Source organism: Protopterus annectens, chromosome 6.part0 (assembly GCF_019279795.1).
Source record: "Protopterus annectens isolate FY-2018-M chromosome 6.part0, PAN1.0, whole genome shotgun sequence".
Classification (NCBI taxonomy): Eukaryota; Metazoa; Chordata; order Ceratodontiformes; family Protopteridae; genus Protopterus; species Protopterus annectens.
The window spans coordinates 1,104,325,934-1,104,353,255 of record NC_056737.1 but is presented as its reverse complement, the minus strand read 5'-3'; the positions used below and the strand labels follow the sequence as shown (position 1 = coordinate 1,104,353,255).

The 27,322-nt window shown below is 41.7% G+C and overlaps 1 protein-coding gene across 1 annotated transcript in view; it reads left to right on the top strand.

The window, feature by feature from the left end:
* TRIP11 (thyroid hormone receptor interactor 11) overlaps positions 1-27,322 on the top strand; it is a 1,664,886-nt gene that overhangs the window by 995,729 nt on the left and 641,835 nt on the right. Inside the window, exon 11 of the mRNA XM_044073627.1 lies at positions 1,201-4,221. Within this exon, the coding sequence (XP_043929562.1) occupies positions 1,201-4,221 (3,021 nt within the window). The remainder of the gene's footprint in view (positions 1-1,200; positions 4,222-27,322) is intronic.

Here is a 27,322-nt window from a genome sequence, read left to right as displayed (position 1 = left end):
GTTGATACCAAGGGCTAGACAAAGGAAGACTAGCTGTCACCCCCCCATCAAAAAAAAACAAAAAAAACACACCTTGTTTGAGGCATGATCTAGTCTGTGTGATCTACTTCATTTTCAAACTTTTGGGTCAGTGTTGAGCCCGTATGACATAATGGATTTTATGAACATTTTCTGACAGTCATTTAGTGCAACCACTGAAGGGGGTTACAATGGCTGTAGGTGTAAGAGGTAGGCTTCTGTTATAGTCGCACATAGGTTCTTACTCGGAATGTAGTTAACAGCTTCCCATACTGGGCAGAGAGCTGTGATGCTAATATCCCAGGTAGCAGCTCTTTTATACAGACTTATCTGTCTAATACAGGTGCTCACCTGAAGTTGCAGTTTGCATTGGCCTCAGGAATTCCCATTACAGTACTGTACCTTTTTTTCTTTTTTTACTTGCATACAGTATGCCAACTTATTGTTCATAGGTTCATAGTTTAGTACTAAGCTAACTGCCCTTGCGAGCCATTTTAAGCCTAGCCAATTATCCTTTGTGAGACTCAAACCCTGCACCTTGTGTTTGTAAGGCAAACACCTTGGTCATTAAGCCACCCTCCCAACCCTGTTGTGTACTCCTTACTCACTACCCTGAGTATTTTGCTGTACTTGCATTCTGCATTTCTTCCATATGTTTTTTGTGTTTAGTTGGATGATGTGGTTGAATGGAATCTGCAGACCATGGACCCTAATTACCAAAGATTCCTATTTCTTTGAATTGCCATATAGCTTTAACGCTGAGTGTTATGGTGGCCACAGTCTTGGTGTGCTATCTTTCCTTCACTTGTACATATTTCACTTTAGTTAACTCACAGCTTTGGAAAGATTTCACATACTGATTTATTTATATCTAATTCTTCTGGTGCACCATTACATATGCTGTGGTCCATTTTCTTAGCTGTTATTAACTAGAAAGTATGATGACTATTTGTTTCAAGTGGCCTCTTTAACATCAAAGCCATATGGATGGATTATAGACGGAAAAAATGACTTTCTGTAAATTTTTGGAAATAGTCTTTCTTTATGCTTCTTTCTGGTAATTATTTCAACTTATTCTTGTGTGCCGACTTAGTAACAGCTTTGAAAATAATATGAAGTACCGTACACGTGCATATCTGTATTACTGATTATATATTTTCTTCTTTTTTTTTTTTTAAACAGCACTTCATTGCAGTGAAGGATCAGCTAGTACAGCAGTGTCATGATTCAGAAACCGTCACTGGTCAACTCAGAGTCGAACTGGATGGTGCTAAAAAACAGGTTGCTAAAACTGAAGCTGAAAAGAAGAGTCTACTTCAAGAGGTAGAAGGGCAGAAAGAAAAATTAAGTCAGAGTGCATTTACACTCAACGACCTACATATGAGCCACCAGCAACTCTTGAGTGAAGTGAAAGACCTGACAGAGCAGCAGAAAATCTTAGAGAAACAGAACGCTGACATGAAAAAAGAAACATCGGAACTTCGGACGCATCTGAAAAAGGCAGAGGAACAGCTTTCTGCAGCTGTGGGAAAAGTAACCGAGTCAGAGAAGGCTCCGATGTGTAATCATGATAATTTGATTCAGGAAAAAGAGACAGAAATTTTAGAACTCAAGAAAGAAATTTCTGAGAATAAATATTTAAAAACTGCATTTACTGATGCCAAAATTGAAAACAAAAAGTTGAACTCTGCACTTCAGGATGTTCAACAACAGCTTCAGGAGTCTTTGTCTGGGAAGGGTAAACTTGCACATGAAAAAGATACCATTATAAAGGCTTTAAGGCTAGAGAAGAGTCAGATTGAGAATGAATTAAACCAAGCTGAGAAAAAGATAGTTGAGCAGTCCCAGAAATATGAAGAAACTATTGAGGAATTGACAAGAACCCGTAACATGGATACCACAGCTTTGCATGCAGAGCATGAACGTCTTATTAAAGCCAATCAGGAGAAGGATTTTGAAATTGCAGACCTGAAACAAAACATTAAACAGTTGGAAACTGACCATGAGGAAACCAAGGAAATGCTGACAACTAGTTTGGAAGGGCAGAAACAACTGACTGATATTATAAATGAAAAAGAAAAATTTCTGGACAAATTAAAAGGAACAAATTCTGAATTGCAGAAAGAACTTGCAAGCTATGTAAAGATGGCAAAAGAGTTTGTGACACTTAAAAAGGCTCTGGATGAAAAAGATAAGTGCCTAGGAGTTATGAAAGAAGAAAACAGCCATCTGAAAGAAGAAATTGATCATCTAAAAGATCAACAGAGTAAACCACAGCCTGTGTCTGAACCTAAAACATTGGATATTATAACTGAACTTGAGGCTGAAAAAGCACAGTTGAATGTTGCAAAGAATGCATTGGAAAATGAAATAAACACATATAAGAAGACAGTTGAAGACCAAAAGAAGACTATAGGGGAACTTCGGCAGTCTATAAATGACCAGAAGAAAGAAACTGATGAGGCAAAGGTCCAGCATGAACAGATGGTTCTGAACTATGAAAAATTGCTTTCTGAGAAAGCAGATGAAATTAATTGTCTCCAGGAAATGGTTGATCAGGTGAAAAGTCAGTTACAGAAAAATACTGATGTTATTGACACAGGTTCCTCAGATGTCTTCCAGGAGACCAAAACCCAAACGGTCAGTGGTGAAAATGGTAATGAGAAGCACGACCTGTCCAAGGTAGAGATTGAAAGGCTACTAAAAGGTATAAGAGAAAAAGAATTGGAGATCAAACTCTTGAATGAGAAAAATGTTTCCTTAAGTAAACAAATCGATCAGTTATCTAGCGATGAAGTTGGGAAGCTCACACAAATAATTCAGCAAAAGGAAATGGAGATACAAAGCTTGTATGCCAGAGTAACATCTGGCTCCTATCTGCAGGATGTTGCTTATTTGCAGCAACAGCTACAAGCTTATGGTGTAGAAAGGGATCAGCTTCTAGCTGTCTTAAATGAAAAGACAAGGGAAAATAGCCATTTGAAAACAGAGTACCACAGAATTTTAGATACTGTAGCAATAAAAGAAGCAGCAGTATTGAAACTGCGGGAGGAGAATGAAAAGCTGTCAAGCAGGCATGAAATTGGAAGTCAGGAGATGGTTAGAGAGACCATTCAAAACCTCTCTCGGATCATTCGTGAGAAAGACATAGAAATAGATGCCTTAAGTCAGAAATGCCAAACTTTACTTACTGTCCTTCAGACGTCTAGCACTGGCCCGGGTTGTGAGTCTGGAGGTGTAAGCAGCAATCAGTTTGAAGAACTGCTTAGGGAAAGAGATGACCTTAAACAGCAAGTAAAAAAAATGGAGGAATGGAAACAGCAGGTGATCACCACAATTCAGAACATGCAGCACGAATCTGCTCAACTTCAGGAAGAGATACAGAAGCTTCAAGGACAAGTCTTTGCTGATAGTGATTCTAGTTCAAAATTACAGATGGACTATGCTACCTTAATAAATGGTTATGAAAAGAAAGAAAAAATGTTAAAAAATTTGAGTCAGGAGCTGGTCCACATTCAGAGTAGTATTGGGCAGTTGCACAGTACCAAAGATGTTTTACTGGGCAGACTTGACTTGGTGAAAGCAGAGCCTGGCACTGAGTTGGGTTCTGTAGTACCATTAACAGAAACTCTTACTTCTCATGTGCCTTCTGAAGCAGAGGTCGATAGGATTAAAGCATTGCAAAAGGAATTGGAAACGTTAAAACGTGTCTTACAGTCTAAGGAATCTACAATAAGAACTCTTCAAGAAAACAATAGTAGATTGTCGGACACTGTAGCTGCAAATGCTGAGTCCAGTAGAAAGAATAATGAGGAGGGTACTTCAGAAATAACGCAGACGAGGGAAAAGTGCGATGCTCTCCAGATATCATTACGAGAAAAGGATTTGCTAATTAAGTCCAAGAATGACCAGTTCATTTCAGTTAACCATGATTTGAAAAACAAAATACAAGAAAACGAAGTTCTGAAACAGGCTGTTACAAATTTGAAGGAGCGAAATGTGGTTCTTGAAATGGAAATAAGTAAACTGAAAGAAGAAAATGATAAAATAGCTGGACACTCCAGAGAAAAAGAGTCCGAGTTCAGAGCTCTGCAGGAGACCAACATGCAGTTTTCAATGATGCTGAGGGAAAAAGAATTTGAATCTAGCTCAATGAAGGAAAAAGCTTCTGCTTTGGAACAGTTATTGAAAGATAAGGAGCAGGTAGGTTGAAGGCCTTGTAGTTGCATTTTGATGGCTTGCTTCTAGCAAGACAAAACTTACAATTTAGAAAAAAAAAATGCTTGATATAAACATTAAGACCTGGATCAATATGGTTTTGTAGCACCTGATTTTGAATTCACTTTTAGTTTCTTCAAAAACTGGCTATTTTATGGGCATTCTGACCTGCTTATTATGTGGCACTGAAATAGCCATATGTTATCTCAGAATGCTGTTAATGAGCCGTTGGCTTTATTCTTATTGATTATTTAGAGCCTGCTGTCCATAGATTCTTAAATTGTTAATTGGCTAATGACCCGGGGGGGGGGGGGGGCTTTCTAAGCCTACCCAACATTTCTTGGAAAAATAATGATGTCCTGTATCTAAATAGGACATTGAGGAGTAGGCATTTTTAAGCTACCTCTGTCCATAAAGAACATGGGTCCGGCCCAGTGCATTTCATTTTCCTTGTCCACTGGTCTAGATTGTGCTTAAATTGGATAATAGACAAACTCAGATTCACATGGATGGGAAACCTGTTCCATAGGAGGAGCAGCCTCTAGGACACATCTGCCTCTAGCCTGTTCTGTTTAAGCCACAGACAACGCAAGTCCCTAAACCTTTTATTTCTAGTACTGTTTGACTTCGATATGTTGGAGATTCACAAGTGTGGAGTTTGTGGATGTCTTGTAAGCCAGGCATAGATGACCCCTCAGCAATCTATTCTGAGTAGAGGAAAAAGGCTTTAAGGTGCTCTGCATAAAGCAGGTTTGTTATGCCTTGTATACTTTTTTGTAAGGAACCTCTGAGGTCGCTGTACGTTGCTGCATATGCCTGGTCAGCAGGTACATACTGAAGGGAGCATTGTACTCTGATTGGTCTGATACAGGCGGAGTACAATGGAATAATGACCTCTTTGGACCTAGATGTCATTCTGTTACTTAAAAGTTGTGCAACATAGAAGGATTTCCTCACCACTTTGGCCATGTGGTGGTTGAAGGTAAGGCTACTGTCAACATGCATACCCAGATCTCTGACCACTGGTTCGACTCTTAGGGTTGTATTATCAACATGATAATTAGCCAGGATAGTTGTATTCCTTAAGGGTACAATTATACAATTTTTATCATTGAGTTTATGGTCATGGCTTTGACACCATTTGTTAGTCAGACTTAGACCTTCTGAAGTATTCTAGTGTCTGCAGGGGGGAGTTGATGATAACCCCCAGCTTGCAATCATCTGCAAATGTAGTTGGCCATAAACCTTCAGCATCTGCTTCCATTTCAGATAAATAATGGTCAAAAAGGATCAAGCCCAATATGGAGCCCTGGGGGACTCCACTGGTGATTGGCCTCTTGGTGGAGGTGGCCTCCTGGATCCTATCAGTGAGCCAGCTGTCTGTCCAGCATGTGATAAAAGGGTTTATACCTAAATTAATGACCATGTCAATAATGTCAGAGTGGGGTATTTTATCAAAAGCCTTGGCCAGGTCGAGGTAAGCTGTATGCACACTCTTACCTTCATCCAGTGCTTTGGTGGCCCACTCAAAAAAGTCCACCAGATTTAATAGACATGACCTTCTCTAAACTAAACTGAACCCTGATGGGTCCAGTGTTTGCAGGTTATCTGTGTCCTCATTTATCATGTCCATGATGATTCTTTCCATGACCTTGCATATGAGTGTGGTAAGACTTCTGGGCCTATAGTTACCCAGATCAGTGGTTGGACCTCCTTTGTACAGGAGACAAACTGTAGCCATCTTCCATTCCTCGGGCATTTTTATTCCAAAGACTATTAAAAGCTGTTTTGCTTCTCTGAAAGTGTATAGTGAAATCAAATGTCTCAAGAAACTAGCATGAGAAAAGACGGCAGTCATCAGTTTTGGATGTCCCTCAGCAGCTGCATAAAAAGCTAAGAAGCAGAAGGAAACACCATTTTTGTCCAGTTTATTTATTTATTACATTTGTTAACCGGGTAATGTATGGCTCTGCCAGAAGCCCATTTTCAGCAGAGACCTGTGGAGAAAAGCTCCAGTTATACAGTTTACAGTTACACAAAGTAATAATACTAATCATATTAACAATACTGGCAGAAGATACTGCTAGCAAAACTAATGTTACTACAATAGTAAGAGTATTGGCAAAAATTAGTGTGATTGATCCATAGAAAGTGGCAACTGGCAATATTAATTATTGTCAAGGACAAATATAGCAGCTGGTAACATGATATGCAATGATTTAGGAGACCATATAGTGTTACATGACTTATAAACAGTAGTGTTGTGTAGGACCCATGTCCAAAAACTAGTTGTTGATTTAAACTGAAGAATTTAGCTAGGTGGAGGAAACAGAATTTGCAGGGTTAAGAGCTAGAGATTCGAAGGACAGACCTAGGAGGTAAAGGCAGAGAGGGGGTAGACTTAGCCAGCTGTATGGCAGGATCAATGCCAATGTTTTCCTAGAAGTTCTTTTAGGAGTTGTTTGAAGTCATAATAGTTAGAATCGTTTTCTATGGTTTGAGGAAGTGTGTTCCAGAGCTTGGCAATTTTGTAAGAGTAGAGGGAGGTGCCATGGGAGTTGTGGGGGATTGAATAACCTTTAGCATTAGTTTGTTAGAAGGTCTAAGTGATCTGATAGTGTCATTGGGTTGCATTAGTTTGGAAAGTGCAGGAAATTCATTGGGTAGGTGGATTAGTTTGTGGGCTATGGGTCAGCTGGTTGAGCGATAGGAGGTTAGGGAGTTTTCGCCAGATGAGTTGGGAAAGTACGGTGCAGTGGTGAGTTCTATATGGGTGTCCTGTGGCAAATTTAGCGATTTTGTTGTAGCAGGAGTCTAGGTTATTAAGGTCAGTTTTTCGCAGGTTAGTAAATATTTGGGATCTGTAAAGAGGGCGGAAAGCAGTTGTGAGGGAGCAGTGGCTAGTCTGGCACTTTCTGTAAGGTATTGTTTGGCTCTGTGCAGGGTACCTAGTTTGGAGTGGACTTTTTTGATAGTGAGGGAAATGTGCCTGTCAAATCTTAGGTTATCATCTATTGTTATTCCCAGAAGTTTGGTTTGGCTTGTGGGTTCTATTTTGGTACCACTTGAGGAGAGTATAGAGGGGCCTGGAGTGATTTGGCTTTGTTGTTTCTGAAGACTATTATCTTTGTTTTGTTTGGGTTTCGAGTAAGTTGATGTTCTGTGAGGTAGTTTTCTATATCTTGAAAAGAGGTTTCCATTTTTAGTTGGAGTTCCTGGGGGTGGGGGCAGAGCATATAAGTGTGGAATTGTCGGCGTACTGGACAATGGAGGCTAGTTTTGTTGCAGAGCTGAGGTTATATGTAAATACTGTAAAAAGGAGAGAACCTAATATGGAACCTTGGGGCACCCCGACAGAGATGGGGAGTAAGGGGGGAAAGGCTGTTTTTCCATTTGGTAGCTTACTGTCTGTTGGAAAGATAGCTATGGAACCAGGATAGGGCTGATGAATTAAGGCCATTGGATGAGAGTTTGTTGAGAAGTATTTGGTGGGATATTGTGTCAAAGGCTTTTGACATATCAAGGAAAATGGATGAGACAAGTTGGCCTCTGAGATGTTGGATAGTATTAGTGAAAGACAGAAGGGCAGTACTAATGCTATGTTTTCGTCTAAAACCATGTTGTGAGGAGGAAAGGAGGTTGTGATTGAGGAGGTGGTTTAGGAGCTGGTTGTGAATGCATTTTTCTAAGATTTTAGCAAGAGGAGAGAGGATGGCTATGGGGCAGTAGTTGGTTAGTTCTTTAGAAGGTCTGCCTTTATGGAGGGGAATGATGTGAGATATTTTCCAGAGAGAGGGAACATATTGCTCTGCAATGGAGCAGTTGATCAGGACAGATATGGGGTATGCAATTGCAGGCACGGCAATTTTAAGAAATTCATTGGGTATTTGGTCTGCTGCTAGACAGCAGAGTTTAAGCTTGGAAAGGAGTGATTTTAAGTACCTTGTTTGAACTGGTGTAAATGTAAGTGGTTTGGGGGAGTCTGAGGAGGATGTGGGGATGGACAGAGGTTGGTTAGGCTTGTTTCCCAGCAGTGAGGTGATTGTGTTAGTGTGAGTTGATTTGTGTTGCAATAAGATCATTTACATTTGTGGTGACTGGTGGAGAAGTTTGGGGTATAACCAGGGTTAAGGAGATTGTTAATGTTTTTCCAGAAATTTTGGGGGTTGTTTTGGTGGTGTTTTTGGCATATATGGAAGTAGTTTTGTTTGTCAGATTTTATTTGTTTCTTAGATAGATTTTGGAGTTGTTGGTATGTGATGAGGTTTGCTCCATCTTTGGTGGTGTGATAAGTTAACCGAGCCCTGTCTGAGTAGTAATTTAGTGTCTTTTGATAAACAGGGTAGGTTTGTAGGCTTTGGGCTAATTCTCCTAGTGGATACAAGCTTGTTTAGCATATTAAGAAAGGTATTGTTGAAGTATTGAATAGCATGATCCAGTGGGAGGCTACTAAGTAGTGACCAGTTGCTTTGATGAAGCAGTAGGTTAAAAGTGGAAGGGGAAAATTTATTCTTGTTATGGATGAATCTATATATTATTTTGGTTTGGTTGTGGTCCTGTTTTCTGTACAGGAAGGTTGGGGAGTGGTCACTGAGTGAGTCTGGAAGACAGTCAGCTAGGTAGCTTAGGCTGGGTTTGTTGGTATCCAGTCTAAGGTTGACTGCCTTTTGGAATGTTTGTCTATTCAAGTTGGACAGGATATGGTTTGGGTGAAATTGAAAAGGTTTGGAAATTGTAAAGTTGGAGGCAGATGTCTCTCGCAAAGGACATGATGAGCCCACAGACCATCTGACTAATTATACTGCTCTCACTGTCAGGATCCTCTTGGAAGCCAACAAGGTGCAGGGCCTGGCACGTCTCTTCTGACTGACCAGATAGAAGTAAGGTCACAAACGGAGAACTTCTGCTTATTATATCTGTGGGACAACAAGTTATTCCACAGATATTTGTCCAAGAGAATGTACCAGCTACCTTTTGAGGTAGGTCAAGGGTCTGCATTTCTTTGTGTGCTTCTAGGAAGAGAAAGCGGAAGAAGAAGCATGTGTCCCCCCTCCTGTCACTGTTACACCTAAGGATCCTCAGCAGGAGTGGCCCAACTTTTCTTAGGGCCTCCTTAAAGCCTTAATGTGTCTGCAGATAACTCATTGTTTCTGTTTTCTTTACCCCCCTTAAAATGAGAGAGACTCCGTCTGAAGAAGATGCTTCTTGGACTGGATATGAATTGAAAGCTGAGGACACAGTCTGAGTCTCCTCAAGAAGAGAGGCTCTTTGGTGACACTTGTTTTATGAAAGCATGCAGCATTTCATCTGGGAAGGAACATGGATAAAGTGGGCATTCAAAATGCATATTATGATTCATTGCACATCGTCAGTACTAAGCCATCTAAAATTTTACCTGTATTAGAAGCCTTGGAATATACCTTCCTCTGTGTGTCTGTGATCTCTGGCAACTGAATCGCAGCCTTTCTTTGTTTTAAGGTGCCAGATTCTCAAATATTTATATAAGTATCCCTCCTGTGATCCAGGTGCTGTCAACACTCTGTGCAAAGTCTAATAAGACTTATAAACTGCTTCCACCTTCTAATACATTTCCAAATGATAAAGGACATTAGGTCTGTATGATAGGTATATAAGGAACCTGTACACTTTTGCCACATTATCTTTCAGTGCCATTAATTAACGGACCCACATGACAAGATCCTGATGTATTTTTTGCCAACAAGAATAAGTTATTTTCTGACATTCCTGTTTCTGAAAAAAATGCAGAATGTACTCCACTCAGCCACACTGATGACCGTATTTGATGGAACACCCTGCTGTGATGCAGCAGGCGCCTCTTCCAGAGCAGCAGCTATTAGCTGTATCCTTAGGAGGTATTCCTGGCCTGATAAGGCCACCGTTTTGGCTTACTCTTTAGATAATATTCTCCTTGGACCAGCCTCTGCTGAAATCCTCCAAAATTTGCAAGAAAGGGGGGAAGATAATGCAGGATTTAAAGCAGCTTTTCTCTCTCCATTCCAAAGCTTCAGAGGAACTTTGCCTCAGTCTGGTCCTTGAAGGTTAAAAATCCCTGCAAAAGGGAATTAAATTCTCTAAACAAAGTGGAAGGAGAAATGAAAATCAGATTTTAAGGGATCCAGAGGATCCTTTGCTGACAAAACTCCAGCTTACTTTCTGTCCCCCCCATCCAGTCTTCTTGCTAACTTTACAGGAAAACGTTTTCACTACCTTTTGGAAAATAACATCAGACAGTCAGGTACTGAACATCATTCAAAATTTGTATAAACTTCTCTAGAATCCTCCCTTGTTCGAAGACATTTCCCTCAGGTGCCCTCAAGCCAATAACACCTGGTTCTCCCAGTCTTACAAGAATTTGCAGGGAATCATAGAGTCAGTCCCAGTCTGTAAAAAAAGGAAAGGGGTTTTGTTTCAGACTCTTCTAGTACCAAGAAAAGAAGGGGCATGGAGACCCATTTAGGACTTATCCACCCTAAACACATTTCTGAGAAATGCCAGAATTCAGGATGTTCTCCCTATAAAGCTCACTTCCAATGATTTTTTTTCCAGGCATATTTAGTTACCCTGGATCTGAAGGGCACCATCTTTCACTTTCCTCTCCATCCAAATCTCAGAAAATTCATAAGAGTTCATTTTGGGCCATTATTTTCAGCTTTCTACTTTGCGCTTTGGGCTTTCTCCAGCACAGAGAGTTTTCACAAATTGCCTGACCCCCATGGTAATATTTCGCAGATTCCAATGTATCCATGTCTGCCCTTAGACAACTTCAGTTAAAAAAAAAAAGTTTACAATTTGCATTCAATTTTCTTCATGTTGGCTTCACTTTAAATTTGAAGAAATCCCTTCAACCTTCTCAAAGCCTAGTGCTTCTGGGATATCTGCTGGATAGATTCTTTGTCTGAGGTTGTTCTGCTCCAGAGCTCCATACAGAGAAGCATGGAAAAAGGACACCTGTGTTAATCTTATGGAAATGGAAATTTCTTATATGCCTTCCCTGTCTGCTCATTCCAGTGGTGGTTCTGAAGATTCGGAAAGATGATCCAGAAGTAGTAGTGGTGACTCCCTTTTTGCCCAGACAACACCGGTTCTCCCTTGTTTTAATCTCGTCAAGGGCAAACGCTACAAGTTATCCCCACATAATGGACACAGCAAAAGGGCTCTCTCATTCATCCCAGTCTTAATACCTCTGAATTTGGTAGTTTCAATGATATTTCTAACTCCCGTCAAGCACCTTTACTCTGAGGACTTGCTGCAGGTAATAAAGGAGGCAAGGAAACCTGCTATAATGAAATCTTACATTTCCAAATGGAAAATATTTTCTTTTATCACTACATAAGACAGGACCGTTATCAGCTGGATATCCTTACTACCCTCAAATATTTGTGTGAGCTGCTTAACTCTGAGCCCATACATACCCATATCAAGGGGAATCTGTCAGCCACTTCTTCCTGCTTACCTATGGATCCTTTTTCTTCAGACTGAGGTCAGACAATTCCTAAAAGGCTTACTTCACAACCACTCTACAAGAAAATCCATGCCAGCTCTTGGGACCTGAATTGTATGCTGTAAAAAAAAACTAACCCTTCCACATTTTGAACTAGGCTCTTCAGCACCTTTAAGGTTCTGTACCAGGGAGACATTTCTTTTGTGGTGGCATTAACAGCTAAAAGGATATCAGAGTTGCAAGCTTTTATGTGCTCTCCAGCCTTTTTGTTTTTCATAAGGCCAGGGTTAACCTTAGGGATTAGTCCACCTTTTTTATGCCTATGAGGCTCACTGAAATAACTAAATCAGGCTGTTCATCTTCCTTCATTTTTCCAAACTCTCAAAATGGGGGGGGGGGGGGTTCTTTACTGGATTTACACAGGCAACTAAGATTCTATTTGGGCAAAACAAAATCCATTAGAAAGTCAGACTAGTTGTTTGCTTCCTGTGATGGGGGAAAGAAGCTTTCCAATTTCTAAACAGACCATGCCCAGGTGGATTTGCCTTGCAATTTAATTTTGTTACTCTTTCCATGGAAGCTCTCTGCTAAGGTAGGTAAAAGCTTACTCTGAGTGGTTGTCTAAAGGAGCTTTTTTCAAAGGTCTAGTTTCAAGTTCCATTCTGAAAGCAACCTCTTTGGTCATCTATTCATACTTTTACTAAACATTATAAGATTGTTGCTTTTTCAAGAGACCGAGCTGGTTTTGCCAGATCAGTTTTACAAGAGATACTGGACCCCCCCAATGCTATACCTCTAACCTCCATCTAGTCAGCATAAAAGCTTTGAGAGTCTTCCAAGTTGTCTGCAATACTGCAGCAGTGATCTATTAAAGAATGTACTGTAGTTGTGTAAAAGCTTAGCAAAACCATAGATATTTCAGATAGATTACTGTTGCAGTATGTTCACATGCCTCCTTTCCCTCAAGTGTTTTACTTTGTCTTCCTTTGGCTGAAGTAGACTTGTACTTACCTATCCCCTTTTTATCCCTGTAAATTTGAAAACCTTTTCCTAGAGTACTAGCTTAGGGCAATTGTTTTGCTGGAGCAAGAAAGCTCTAAAAATCTCCATGCCCCCATGTATTTCTTATGTACCAGCATGTAGCATCAAGCATAAATAGGACATACGGCATGAGAGGAAGGGCCTAATCTTTTGTAGACTGGCCGGATGTACGTTATCCATGCCAGGAAGACTCCCCTAATTGTCAGCAATACTGCAACGGTAAATTAAACACATACTGATGTGCTAAGTTCTTACACAACTCTCAACTTCTTAAAGTGTCAGGGACAAAACCAAAAATAATGTGAAACAGAGGCCCCAAATCCAGAAGTGTTTGTACGTGTTACTGTAATTCACTTAGACAATTAACAGAACAGCAGATTTTGGTTTTGCCTCAGCGTACATTTTCTGAAGAATGAGAATGAAAACCTCTAATGTCTGGCATTATTGCATGACTGTAATCCTTGTTGATTTACCAAACGATTAAAAATGTTATGAAGGACAGAACAAAAACATGAGGCAAAAACAAGGACTGTAGAGAGCTCTGACTCGAGTTTTGTGAGAAGTAATTGAAGTGTGTATGCTAAAATGTATTTTCCTCAGTTTTAGTGTTAGGGGTAGGACTTTTGTGCACCTGGGAGCTGTCAGTGTGTTTTCCTATCTCAGGAGCACTTTTTTTCTTGTCATAAGCTTCACCTTCTCTTCCAGATTTCCCTACCTGTCATTCAGGACATCTTATATTGGTGAACTTCTGGAGCAGTTACTGGTCTATTCAGTTCTTCCTTCTCTGTCCACAACAAAAAGTCAGTAAAGGGGGTCTTTGGGTGTCAGCCAGTTCTATCTCTGCGTCAGCTATAGATTCGTGACTGTGCTGTGACTGATCTTGGTTAAGAAAATCTTGCTTGGATCGCTCTTCATTTTCTCTTGGTCCCTCTCATGTAGCACCTACAGCCACTAAGTACACAGCGGTAGATACATCCTCTGTGGCTATAGGGATGTCTGTTGTGGGCAAGGCAGAACCATTCTTGTCATTGTCAGGGGAAGGGGCTGGTGAAGTACTGTTGCACAGGTGAAAAAAGAGCCCCTGAAATCACAGACACTCAGGTTAAAACAGCCCTTTCCAAAGCCAAAAACACAGCGTCAATGGGACCAGATGGTGTCCCAGGCTGCGTCCTTCATGAGCTGAAAAATGAACTAACCCCTCACCTAAACACATTGTTCAAAGTCAGCCTCTCCACAGGCTATGTACCCATACAGTGGCGCACAGCAACTGTTATTCCGCTCCACAAAGGTGGAGCCACAGCAGACCCTGGGAACTATCGCCCTATAAGCTTGACTAGCTTGGTCTGTAAGGCTATGGAGCGCATCGTCATGGAACTCATTAACAGAGACATTGGGAGCCTGCAAACACTGGACCCTACCCAGTTTGGCTTTAAGGGCAGATCATGCCTCCTAAACCTGGTGGACTTCTTTAGGCTATAGACGAGGGGAAAGGTGGTACACATGGGCTACCTAGACCTCACAAAGGCCTTCGACACCATTCCCCATTCTGGTATTATAGACAAGCTCACCAGCCTGAACATAAACCCCAACATCACAAGATGGGTTGCCAACTAGCTCACGGACAGAACCCACATGGTGAGAGTTGCGGGAGCTAGGTCCAACTCTAAACAGGTTACAAGTGGCATTCCCCAGGGCTCAGTCCTAGGACCCCTCATGTTTTGGCATATAGGTTCATAGGTAGGTACTAGGCTATTGGCCCTAGGGCCTATATAAACCTAGCCAAACGGTACCGTGGCTTTTGCCACCCAAGAAAATTATTTTCCTGTGCCCCTGTCAAGCAGAGCCACAGAAGTGATTCCTGGGGTGAATTTCCCATCTCCCATCCAGTCATCAAGATTTTTCTTGAGTGATAATGAGGAGGTTTGTTTGATATAGATAAGGTAGTTTGTTCCAGAGTATGGGAAGTCTCTGAGACAGGAATCTATCCCTCCAGCATGTTCTGTTTATTGTGGTGACAAGGTTTAGGTCCTTAGAGCGTGTAGCTTGGAGGGATTTCTGTATGTGGAGCATGTCCAACAGCTCTGGGTTTGACATAGCTTTGTATGTTAGGCAGAGATTGCCTCTGAGTAGGCGATATGCGACAGAGTAAAGCTGGAGTTTTTTGAGACGGTCTGCATAGGGCATCTGTTTGAGGCCAGTAATCCTCTTTGTGAGGTATTTCTGTGGCCTTTCCAGTTGTTGTAGATGTCTTGTGAGGTACATACCAAAAGGGGCATTGTACTCTGTAATGGGTCTAATGAGTGATGAGTAGAGGGGAACAATGACCTCTTTTTTTCCTGGATGAGAAACATCTTGTGATGAGGTGTACCACGTGGAAGGATTTCTTGACTACTGTGGCGATGTGATTATCAAAGGAGAGACTACTGCCCACCCGTGTCCCAAGGTCTCATCACACTTTCGGTGTGAAGTAGACTACCGCCTATGTGGTAGTTCATGGGTACAGAGTTTTTACCAAAAGGGATGACAATGCACTTTTTGGCATTGAGCTTGAGGCCATGGCTTTGACACCAGGCATCTGTCTCAGTGAGGCCCTTTTGTAGGATATCCACATCATTAGGAGATTTGATTATGGCTCCTAGTTTGCAGTCATCTGCGAACTTTGTTAGCCTGTATTTCAGAGAAGTAGATACCAAACAGGAGAAGACCTAGGACTGAACCCTGTGGTACTCCACTTGTCACTGGTCTGAAGTTGGATTTAGAGTCTGCTACTTTGGTTCAGTCAGTGAGCCATTTGGCAACCCATCTTGTGACATAGGGATTTATACCTAGTTTAGTGAGTTTGTCTATAATTCCAGAGTGGGGGATGGTGTCAAAAGCCTTGGCGAGATCTAGATAGGCTCTGTGTACCACCTTACCCTCATCTACAGCTTTGGTGACCGCTTCAAAGAAGTCTATCAGGTTTAGGAGACATGATCTGCCTTTTACAAACCTGAACAGGGTAGGGTCCAGAGTTTGGAGATTACCAATGTCATTGTTTATAAGTTCCATGATGATACACTCCATAGCCTTGCAGACCAGGCTCGTCAGGCTAATGGGGCGGTAGTTCCCGGGGTCTGTGGTGGCTCCCCCTTTGTGGAGTGGAATAACCGTTGCTGTGTGCCATTCAGTGGGCACAAAGCCTGAGGTGAGGCTATGATTGAACATGGTACTTAGGTGGGATGCCAGTTCGTTCTGTAGTTCATGTAGAACGCAGCCTGGGATGTTGTCAGGTCCCATGGATGTTGTGTTCTTGGCTTTGGAGAATGTGTTTTTTATCTGTGCAGCCGTGATTACAGGTACTTTGCATTCTTCCTGTATAGAGATGGGCCCTTTAGGGGATGAGAGAGGGGTAAAGTTAGCACTGAACCTATCTGCCAGGATGTTGGCAATATCAGTTGGTTCTGTATATTTAGTGCCATTGTACTGTAACTTAGAGCAGATCTGAGTCTTGCCATACTTCTCAGAGGTACAGGCAAGCACAGGAGGACTATGGCTGACCAAGTTCGCAGACGACTGCAAACTTGGGGCTATAATTGACTCTCCAGCTGACACAGACATCCTCCAAAAGGGCATCACTGAGACGGATACCTGGTGTCAAAATCATGACCTCAAGCTCAATGCCAAAAAGTGCATAGTCATCCCCTTTGGAAAAAACAAATTACCCACAAACTACCACATAGGTGGTAGTCCCCTAAATACGGAAAATGTAATAAGGGATCTGGGGACCCAAATAAATAGTAATTTCTCCTTTGATAATCACATTGCCAAAGTGGTTAGAAAATCCTTTTATGTAGCCCACCTAATCACAAAAGGGTTCGCATCCAGATCAAAAGAGGTCATTGTGCCCCTCTACTCATCACTCATCAGACCCATCATAGAGTACAACGCCCCATTTGGGATGTACCATACAAGACACCTGCAACAGCTGGCAAATGTACCATACAAGACACCTGCAACAGCTGGCAAGACCACAGAAGTACCTCACCAAAAGGATCACTGGCCTCAAACAGATGCCCTATGCAGCTTGACTGAAGAAACTCCAGCTGTACTCGGTTGCATACCGCCTACTCAGAGGTGATCTCTGCCTGACATACAAGGCCATGTCCAACCCAGAATTGATGGACATGCTCCACCTATAGAAAACCTTATCCCCTCTAGCCACACGCTCTAGGGATCTAAACCTCACCACAACAATAAATAGGACGTGCTGGAGGCATAGATTCCTGTCCCAGAGACTTCCCATGCTTTGGAACAAGATTCCAATCTACATTAGGCAGAGCTCCTCGCTAACACTCAAAAGAAACATTGACAAGTGGATGGGAAACAGAAAGTTTACCCCAGGGATCACTTCAGTGGCTCTGCTGGACAGAGGCACAGGGAACTAATCTAAGGGGGCAGCAAAAGCCAACGCATTCTGTCTAGGCTTATAAATGCCTTTGGGCAGATAGCCTAGTACCTATCTATGAACCCTAGAATAGTGTATTTGCCTTGGGCTGGTCTTTTTCCAGGAAGGCCCCTTGAAAAAGGAAAAAAAAAAAACATGAGAAATATGGCGTCTCCTGTGTCATTTTCCATGGAAAGGGAAGATTTTGCTGAGATTTGCTAAAGGATTAATTTCAGCTTTTAGTTTGACAAACGTCACTTTCTGGCAAAAAAGAAAACGTGTCTTCCCTTTTTGACTGTGATTTTCAGTCAGAAGAGCATGAATTGGAAGGAGATTATTGTGCTTCAGTGTTTCTTCACAAGGTGAAGACTGATTCTGATTGAAGTGCTCCTTCATATTTCCCTCCAAAGAGCTTTGTTTTAATTAGACTTCAGCTAACATGGAAGAGGTAATTCAATAGGAGCAGTATTAAATTCCAATTTCTCAGCAAAAGTATTACGACTTTTTTACAGCTGAATATTTCACAACCTGCAGCTGCCCCCTCCTACTTTTATCTGTTGTAGAGGATTTTTCCTGACTGCTTGTAACTTACCTGAAAGTCAGTCTCCTGCCCTTAGAAAGTCTAGTTACACAAATCTCAGACTCTCAAATATCTGTTTTGCAACCTTAAAGCAGAGTTTACAGAGATTTCCTTATCTGTGGGAAAGCTTTTTGGCAAGTTGGAGAAGAAAGTACTTACTTTTGCCACTTGAATTTTAAACTGTCAAGTTCACATTAGTTTTTGTTTCTGTCTTCTGAGTACATGAAAACTCTTAATTGTTAAGCTCCCCTGTTCTGAGGTGAAGAACGCTTTGCATGCCTCTGTTGTAACTTCCTCTCATGTAATTAGACTTTCTTTGAAGTGTTATGGGACTGCTGTCCCTGTGTGCAGAGTTGATGCTTCTGCGTCAGTCATGCAAAGATCATTTACTTGGTTAAATTCTCCAAATTTACCAGAAGGTATTAAGACTGAGATTTTAAATTCTCCCCTGACCAAGGGAGTTCTGTAGCTGAACTTCTTAAGGGGTTTTGTGAGTGGGGAAAGCTGGATCCAAGGGATAACCCAAATCTTTCATCCTTCCTCTTTTATAAAGCAAATAATTTTCTTTCCATCTCACCTCCCTTTTCAAGCAGCAATGTACCAGCAAATGACAAGAAGGCTCTAAACCAAAAGGGAGCGCCACAGAAAAATCAAGAATAGTTCAAAATGGCAGAATGAATATTGCTTCTTCAGCACCCCCCTAGTTGACAGTTTCTCTGTGTCTCTCTGAATCTACATCTTCCCATGGGCACCAGTTTATTTCAGACAAATGGGTTCTGAAAGTCATTCAACGTGCATACAGTTTACAGTGAGAGTCCCTCCCTCATTTTCAGGGGATTCCTCCTTGTACAGTAAACTCAATATCCCCATTTTCTCCACTTCTGAAACAAATATCTCAGGAAGTCGTAGAACCAGTGCCTTCCTGCTAGGTAGGCAGAGAGTTTTGCTCATGGATTTTTCTGGCATCAGAGAAAGGAGGAACTTGCAGACCTGTGCTAGACCTTTTTTTCTCAAATATTTTTGCCAGTACATACAGGGAATGAATGAGGTTTAAAAGAAGGCAGGACATAAGCGAGCTATGTAATGTTTGACTGAAAATTTGGTAGAGTATAAGTGATGTATAATGTTTGCAACTGGGAGTGTGTTAGCATGGTTTGCGATACAAAATACTTACAACTAGGACTTTGTCAGTGTGGTTTGTTTTCATTTATGTAAATGTATGACTACTTATGCCATAAGTGATGCTTTAATAAAGGTGTTTCTTGTTTAAACGATGTATGTAATGTTGCTTAGGTTATATAGTATAAAGCAATATTTTTGAAGTGTAATGTTAATGTTTATTTGTTTATACAGTTTGATTAATTTTGCATAAATGTAAATTTGCCTGTATGTGATAATTCAATAAAGATGTTTAAAAAAATGTTTTAAGATCCTAAAGTTAAAAACATTATCACTTCAGACCCTGCCACCTCTTATCTTTTTACAGATTTTCACAATAAAGCAGATGTGATAACCAGTATCCCACAGAACCGCTTTTATCTTAATCCTAGAGTTAAAAAGATGTTTGCCACCACATTCCAGTTGGTAAACATTTCAGACATTTCTTAAGATTCCCTGTATCTGACTTACACTATTGGGTTTTGTCTTCTCATTTCCACTAATTATTGCTCCTCAGAAATTTGCAAAGTGGTTGGCTCTAGTCATTGGTTATTGCAGACTACAAGGCATTCAAATTTTCCATATCTGGATAATATTTACAGGTTTTTTTTCCAGTTGTCAAGTGTCCGTGACAAGTGTGGAGGAAACTACTCAATGTGGAGTTTCAGGTGAATTAACAAAAAAAAATCTTCTGCATGCCTTCACACACAATAGTTTCCTTAGATTCTGCCCTGCCTTCTCGTACTGTGGTATCTGCCAAGGAAATTCTCATGATGTTAGGATAGATGCCTTTGATTCTTACAATTCATTTGGTCAGACTACACATGAAGAAAATTCAGTGATAACTAAGGTCAGCCTGAACTCTACATCATCAGCCGCAATCTTTTCAGATCCTTGTGCTTGGCATTGTAAGGAGGTGTGGTGGATGGACCAGTTCTTTTGAAGTCTAGGTCTCTCACTTTTCTACCTTCTCTTCAGTCTGTCACCATGGATGCTTCAGATTTTGCCTAGGTTTATATGTAAATATTAGGCTACCAGTCTGCAGGCTGTTATAAACCTTGCCAATAACCAGTGGTCAGAAACAAACCCTGTACCTTGTATTTTTTGAAGTAAAGACCTTAACCATTTGTGACAACAATGCCCTGGCCCAGCAATTAAGGAGCCTCAACCCTCACCACTAACACCAGGGAGGTTGTCTCCTAGAAGAGAAAAGGATAACTAATACACACAGTAAGGTACAATTTCCCTTAAGGGCACACAGAGATCACATTCAGTTTGGGGCTGGTTGCTCCCTTGCTCACCAGGTCCCCAATAAGACTTCCTACTGCCTCAGCTATAGGGTCCAGGTCTCAGCTTAGCTGGGCAAGCTAAATCCTCCAGTACCCTCTGTCCAGCCAGTGCTTTGTGTCCCTGCCCAAGTAGCTGACACAACACACACACTTTGAGATAAGTATTTATACTACTTCACAGACACTCTTGGGAAAGGCTGACACAGATTCTCCAGCTGTGCCCCTTTACCCAGACTATACAGTAGTAATTACTGCCACCACCCAACTAATAATATCAGCTACTAAAAGGCCCGTAAAAGACTGTCCAATTATTACTGTGCAGTATTATTATCCAATGGTAGCATGACTAACAGTCAAGGCTTACTTTAGAGTGGCCTATTACAGTAACCTTCTATAAATATGCAATGTACCCTAGAGCTTATCTCTACACAAAGCAGCCACAGGTAGAAGGTTTTAAAAATATTTAATAATAAATAATTAAAACACAAGACAAAACTACCACAGAGATATCCAAGAGTTCACAGATCACACAGAAACTTAAAATAATACAGTAGGACAGGTCTGATTTCCAAGAAAAATACTTAATTAATCTTTACTAGCTTTAACTATTCCTACAAGAAATCACAGTGCTAAAACTTACATGTGAGCATAAGGCAGAGTGCTGGTAAGTTGGATGTCCAAAGTCAAAATGCTTCCAGTGTCTTGTGAGAAATAGTATTTAAACATTACTAACAAACATCTCTCTAAGGCCCTCCTAAATTGCATCATTTTTGACACTTAGGTTTTTCCCAGGCAAACAAACTGCATTATTTAGCAATCTAGCACCTGCACAGAAACTTACAACAATACAAGGCAATTTCACATGTATATTCTAACAGAAACTAGAGCAATAAAGCACCTTCCACATCTAAATTCTGGGCATAAACTTTAGCCTTAAAACAATGGACATGAAGTCTTCATCCAGCCGCCCTGGAAACGAATTGTAAAACATTAGAGATATTCATAAGATCTTTTCAACTTAAAAAGATACATTTGAAATACTTGGCTTGGTTTTCCTTGCAGCAGATGGCAATGTTGCAACAATCTTGAAGTTCACATTTTTACAGTGTTTTCTTGCATTTAAAAACACAAGCCTGTATTTTACATTTATTTATACAGTTGATAGAATTATGTATCACATTTTATTTGACTAGGCTGGCAGCCTTCGCCCATCTCTCCCCACTCGTCACACCATTATTCCAACCCTGCCCACTTCACCAGTTTTGGTCAAGCCAGTCTTATAGGTAGTTATTATCTTGCAGTCTAAGGGACTGTTGAGGAGCCTAGCCCAAATTCCCAGTTCCCCCATATACTGTCTGGTTAAGTGACTTGCTGAAGGTCACACAGTAGGCTGATTAGGAAATCAAACACTGTACTACAGAAACTGCAGCTTATACTCTTAACCTTTGTGCTTATTGCCAGACAAAAAACACATTTACTCCCCATCATGGAATCGATCCCAGCTTTCCCACGTTGACATGCAGGGATACTCACCACTATACTAATGAGGAAAACAAAAGCAGTGGGTTCATATGTAGTTACTAGGCGTGCATTTAAGGAGACCGTTAGAGAGCCATGCTGAAATTCCCAGTTGCCCCAAAGCAATAGATTTGATGTCAGTTTTCATTCTATCCTCAACTGTTGGATTCGAATTTGATCCTCTGATCTGACTCGGCCGTTAGTAAAGCTCGTGATAACCAAAAAGCTCTTGAGCTCCTCCCTTACCCATAATGCACCAACCCCTAACCATACCCCAGATCTCTTTTGTTGCTTTTTGCGAAAGGCGTGGTTAACCTTAGCTCTCAAATGTTTATGAAGGAAGTAGTTATTTTCTTATTTTCTTAGCTTTGACTTAAAAAAAAATATTACTCTCTTACCCTGTACACTGTGTATTCTTCTTTACCATCATTGGCAACTCTTTTTTTTTCTTTCCCATATAACCTTATTACACATTAGTGTATTTCTCTCTACCATTGTTAGTATAATTTTTCCCTTTTCGTGCTCTGCTAAGTTTAAAAAATATCTATATATTTCTTTCCTTTTCTTGTCTGTCCGTTATCACATCAGATAAGGGACCTGCCAGCTTAAAAAAGTGTGGGCATAAATTACCCCTTTCTGATGCCCACACTTTGTGTTTATTGTTAAGATCCTCAACATTTACAGGAGGATTACTGTAATTGTAAAATGTTTTAACCCAAGGGCCTTAGCAGATTGAACAAATAAACTCATTTTAAAAGGATTGCTCCCTCCCCCTTTCAAAGAGGCTGTTGCTGGGGCTCATTCCCCCAAGTCTGACTCTAAAGAGACTGTCTCTAAGTCTCCAAGGCCATCTACTTTTACTCCCTCATTGGAGCCGCCAAAGAAGAAATCCAGATCACATCCAAAAGTCGCTCAGATCCAATCCCCTTTGGATCTGATGAGAAAATCTTTAGGTCCAATTTTTTCAGATCCGAAGACCTTGCCGAGGACTGAATATTCTCCTAGTTTGGATCCTGTGCCTTCAAAGGTTCCTGCTTCTTTTCTTGAGAGACATCATTCCAGGTCACCGTCCCTTGTTTCTACTTATTCGTCTAAAAGTCTAATTGAGGAAGATGTGAACAGAATGATGAAGTTCCTCTCATCGCAGATGCAGATGGATGTTCTCCTGGTTCCTACCCCCTCATATCCCTCTATCTGTGACACCTCCATTGTCTACTTCCTTCTCTGATTCCGGTTGTTTTTAGAGTCCTTGAATCTGAATGGCTTTTATTTGAAGATACTACTATTTTCATATCCGAAGACTACTCTGAGTCCACCGGCTCCGATGACTCTCAGAGCTGAAGTTGCCTTGTTGGCTCTGGGACATTGTAGTCAAGTCTGACATTTTTAAAGCCATCTCTGCCCCTTGGAGCTTCGCCACTGGATAGGTCAGTTCCAACTTCCTCCTTGGGGGAGATTGCTCTTTGGGCACAGGGAGGCACTGGTCCAGAAGTTTGCCTTCTCGGAGCCGATGTCTTCCTTCAAGACAGATGGATCCAACTCCTCAGATCTCCAGTCTAATTTTCAGGTATCTCTGCGCTTAGAGCCACATCATTCTACGCCACAGGGACAAGCCAGTTCAAGGCATTCAGACCACCCAACAGGGTCTTGCAGTCTCTTCTGACAGTTCACTAGAACATTCCACTGAGGAAGTTACTCAGAAAAGGTGCAAGTAGAGGTAATTGGACTCTACATAATTGTTGGTTACTGAGGATACTGCTTTCACTGAGGGAGAAGGGTCCTCGATTACCTCAGGCGGCGTCTCATTTGAAGACATTCTTGAGATTCTTAAGCAGAGGGGTAGTTGGTCTTCCAGCAGCCCACCACTGAAGGTGTCAATATTTCTGGAAGCCTTCAAAGCTGGCCTGTCTACCCTTGGGTTACTCCACCCACCGATGAGCTCATTGATTTGGTCTCTAAGTGGGCATGGAAGGAGCCTGACTCAGTTGAGCCAATTCAAAGAGGCCAGATTGGATTCTGGCTCCACCTGTTATGAAGGAATTCTGAAGGGGGTTCCAGTGGATGCCATGGTCATGGTGGCAGCCACCAAAATGGAGTTTGCTGAACAAAGTTCATCTGTTCATCCCCTAACAGGAGTCTAGAGTAATGGACAGATTTGGAAGTGTGTTTGAGTCAGTGACCTTTGGTGTTAGGTTGCTGAACTGTTTGGCAGGTTTTACTAGACTGCAAAGGGAATTGATCAAGGAACTTTCAAAATCCATTTCAGGGACCATTGCTGCTGAGGCTCAATTATCTGTGGCCTCTCAGTTGGCTACCCTCCAATTCTTTTCAAATTCATCCATGAGGCTCATCGCACATGCAGCCAAAGTACCTCAAGGGCAGCAGGTTCCGGCATATATGTTAGAAGACATTGCTGGATGCACTTGTGACTTTGAGTAGCCTTTCAAATCATCATTAGTCATTGCTCCTTTTGATGGCAGTTTGTTTGGCCAAAAAGTGAAGGAAACACTCTGCAGATGTGTGAAGAATGGAAAGACACTCTGCTGAGAGCATTCATGTTTCGACCCCCCCCCCCCCCAAAAGATCCTTTTCTAGGAATCCGCGAGGTGTTCTGGAGATGTAGTTCAGAAAGTCCCAGGGTCCCTTCCAGGATATGTGTGGAGATAGTTCCCCTAGGGGGAACTGGAATGGAAAATGACACCCTCATGGTAGAGAAGGCCCACAAAACCAGGGGTCCAGCTATTTTTTTCTTTGATGCACCCTCTTAGCCCTCCTGAAAGGAGGCCAGATTGTCCCCCTCTGGAGGCAATCGGGGGTCGTCTATCCCTGCACCAGAGAGCCTGGCTAGATTTAACAAGAGATACTTCAGTGCAGAGGATTATTTCCAGAGGCTATATAATTCCTTTTTCCCTGCCACATCCAACTTGCATAAAATTCCTGATGTTCCATCCAGTCTGAGGAAAGAAGCAGCAATAGAAATGTAAAAGCTGTTAGAATAAAAAGTAATTCAAGAGGTCCCACCAGGAGAAATAGAATCCGGAAATTGCTCGAGATTTTGCACAAGACCAGTTTTGGATTTCAGCATTCTAAAGAAATCTGTTCAACGTGCAAAGTTTTGGGTGGTCACAATTCAGTCAATTCTACCCTTCTTGGGCAAAACGACTGTATGTGCTCGATAGATCTTCAGGATGCGTACTGTCACATAAAGATGTACAGACAATCCAGAAGGTATTTGCACTTCCGGCTAGGAGCCAGTCACTATCAGTTCAGAGCACTGCCCCTTTGGTCTCACCACAACCCCAGGGTGTTCAGGCTTTTAGGGGAATTCTTTTTCCCCTTTAGCACCCAATGTGTAATTTTCTGAACCCTGACTCTTTGCCTCCTGCTCCTGTTAAGCCTGATAGGTATTATAGGGTGCCCGAAGCTCATAAGTATTTGTTTAAGAGTCCTAGGGCGGACCCAGAAACTATTTCTCAAGGGCCTAAAGGTGTTAAGGCTTCTGTGGTTAAAAATCCTGTTCCCACTGATAAAGAGGCAAGGGCTTTGGATAGGTGGGGAAAGAAAGTGTATACTTCTTCCACTCTAGCCATGAGAGCGTTGAATTGTCAATTTCACATGCTAAAATATCAGAATTATCTCCTTTCCCAATTGAAATCTAAGGTGGATGCTTTGGCGGAAGGTATTGAGTGTAAAGAGTTGCTGGATTTGGTTCATGTGTCTGAACAAGTGGGTAAGCATTCTTTGCAATGTGGTTTTGATGCTGTACAGGCCTCCTCGAGGGTGGCTGCTACTAGTTCTGTTCTTCGCAGGCATGCCTGGTTGAAGGATCAGAATTTAGCTGAGCATGTTAAGACAAGGATTTTGGATGCTCCTTTACAGTCTGATGTGTTGTTTGGATCGCCTGTGGAAGCAGTTTTAAAGAAAATGGAGGACAAAGCTAAATCTATGCAAACTGTTAAAGATTTTTGCAGGTGCAACCACCAAGTTTAGTAGAAATTGGCCTGCTAAGGGGTGGACATATCCTGCTTATGATTCCCAGTCTAGGGGTAGGTCTAGACGTGGTAGGGGCAGGGCTCAAGGTTCTTTCAGGCCTAGAACAGGAGTTCCCCTGCTCAGACTTCTGGTGAGGGCAGGGTCAGTCCTTTCGTAAACAGACCCAATGACCTGTCTTTTCAGCTGCCAGTAGATTCTCGTCTGGCAGCTCCTTTGGGAGGAAGACTGTCTCTTTTCAAAGAAAATTGGGATTTGATTACTCAAGACAAATGGGTGTTGGATATCATTCACCACGGTTACAGATTTTATTTCCACACAATGCCCCCTTTCAAAGGCATGCCAGACGTTCCTCCTCCACAAAGAAAAGAGGCTCACAAGCCAGTTTCTCAGTTACTCCAGATGGGGGCCATTCAGCCAGTCCCTGTATCAGAAAGGGGCCTAGGATTTTATTCTCGCCTGTTCCTAGTACCAAAAAAGGGGAACACGTGGAGACCAATTTTGGATTTATCTCTCCTCAACACTTTTCTGGACATTCCCAAGTTCAAGATGTTGACGTTACAACAGCTTTTACCTCTGCTGGGCAAAGATCACTGGATGGTAACTTTAGATCTCAAGGAAGCTTACCTTCATGTGCCTATAAGACTAAGTTGCAGGAAGTATTTGCGGTTTCGAGCTGGAAATTCTCATTATCAGTTCTCTGCATTGCCCTTTGGCTTATCTACTGCCCAGAGTATTTACAAAGGTTCTGGCTCCAGTGATAGCTTACTTCAGGCTTCAAGGAATTCAAATCTATCCTTACTTGGACGACTGCCTGATTCTGGCTCAAGAAAAGGAAGACCTTCTACAGCATCTGGAATATGTTATAGCAGTGCTAAGATGCCTAGGGTATTCTGTGAACGAAATAAAGTCCAGTCTAGTACCCTCTCAAGACATGTGCTTTCTGGGTGTGAGACTGAATACAGCAGCCCAGATGGCCTTTTTAACCCCGGACAAACAAAAGAGTCTATCACTTTACTTCCATCAACTATCTCATCAGTCCGTGCTGACTGCAAGGACAGTCCTTCAAGCATTAGGGTTCATGGCATCTTGTATTCTGGTGCTTCCCAATGCCAAACTGCATATGAGGAAGTTACAATGGTATCTCAAAATGTATGGACACAGCACTGCCAGGATTTGGACACTGTCATTCAAATCATACCTTGCCTTCAAAAGAATTTTTGTGGTGGGCTCAGGAATGTCACCTAAACAAGGGACTCTCTGTGACCCGCCAGAGGCGAGTCAGATTCTAACGACAGATGCCTCGGACATTGCTTGGGGAGCTCATCTAAATGGAAAGTGGATACAAGACAAGTGGCCTGCCAGACTACAGCATCTACATATCAACATGAAGGAGATGTTAGCAGTCCAGTTTGCATTAATGGCTTTCAAGGAGTTACTTCTTCCAGGGCAGGTGTTGATTCTAACAGACAACACAACTGTCATGTGGTACATCAACAAGCAAGGGGAACACATTCTTATCCTCTATGCAGGCAAGCAATGATTTTATGGGAGACTGCTAAGCTTACAACTAACTCTTCAGGCAAGGTTTCTGCCGGAGCACAGAACTCCTTAGCAGATGTGTT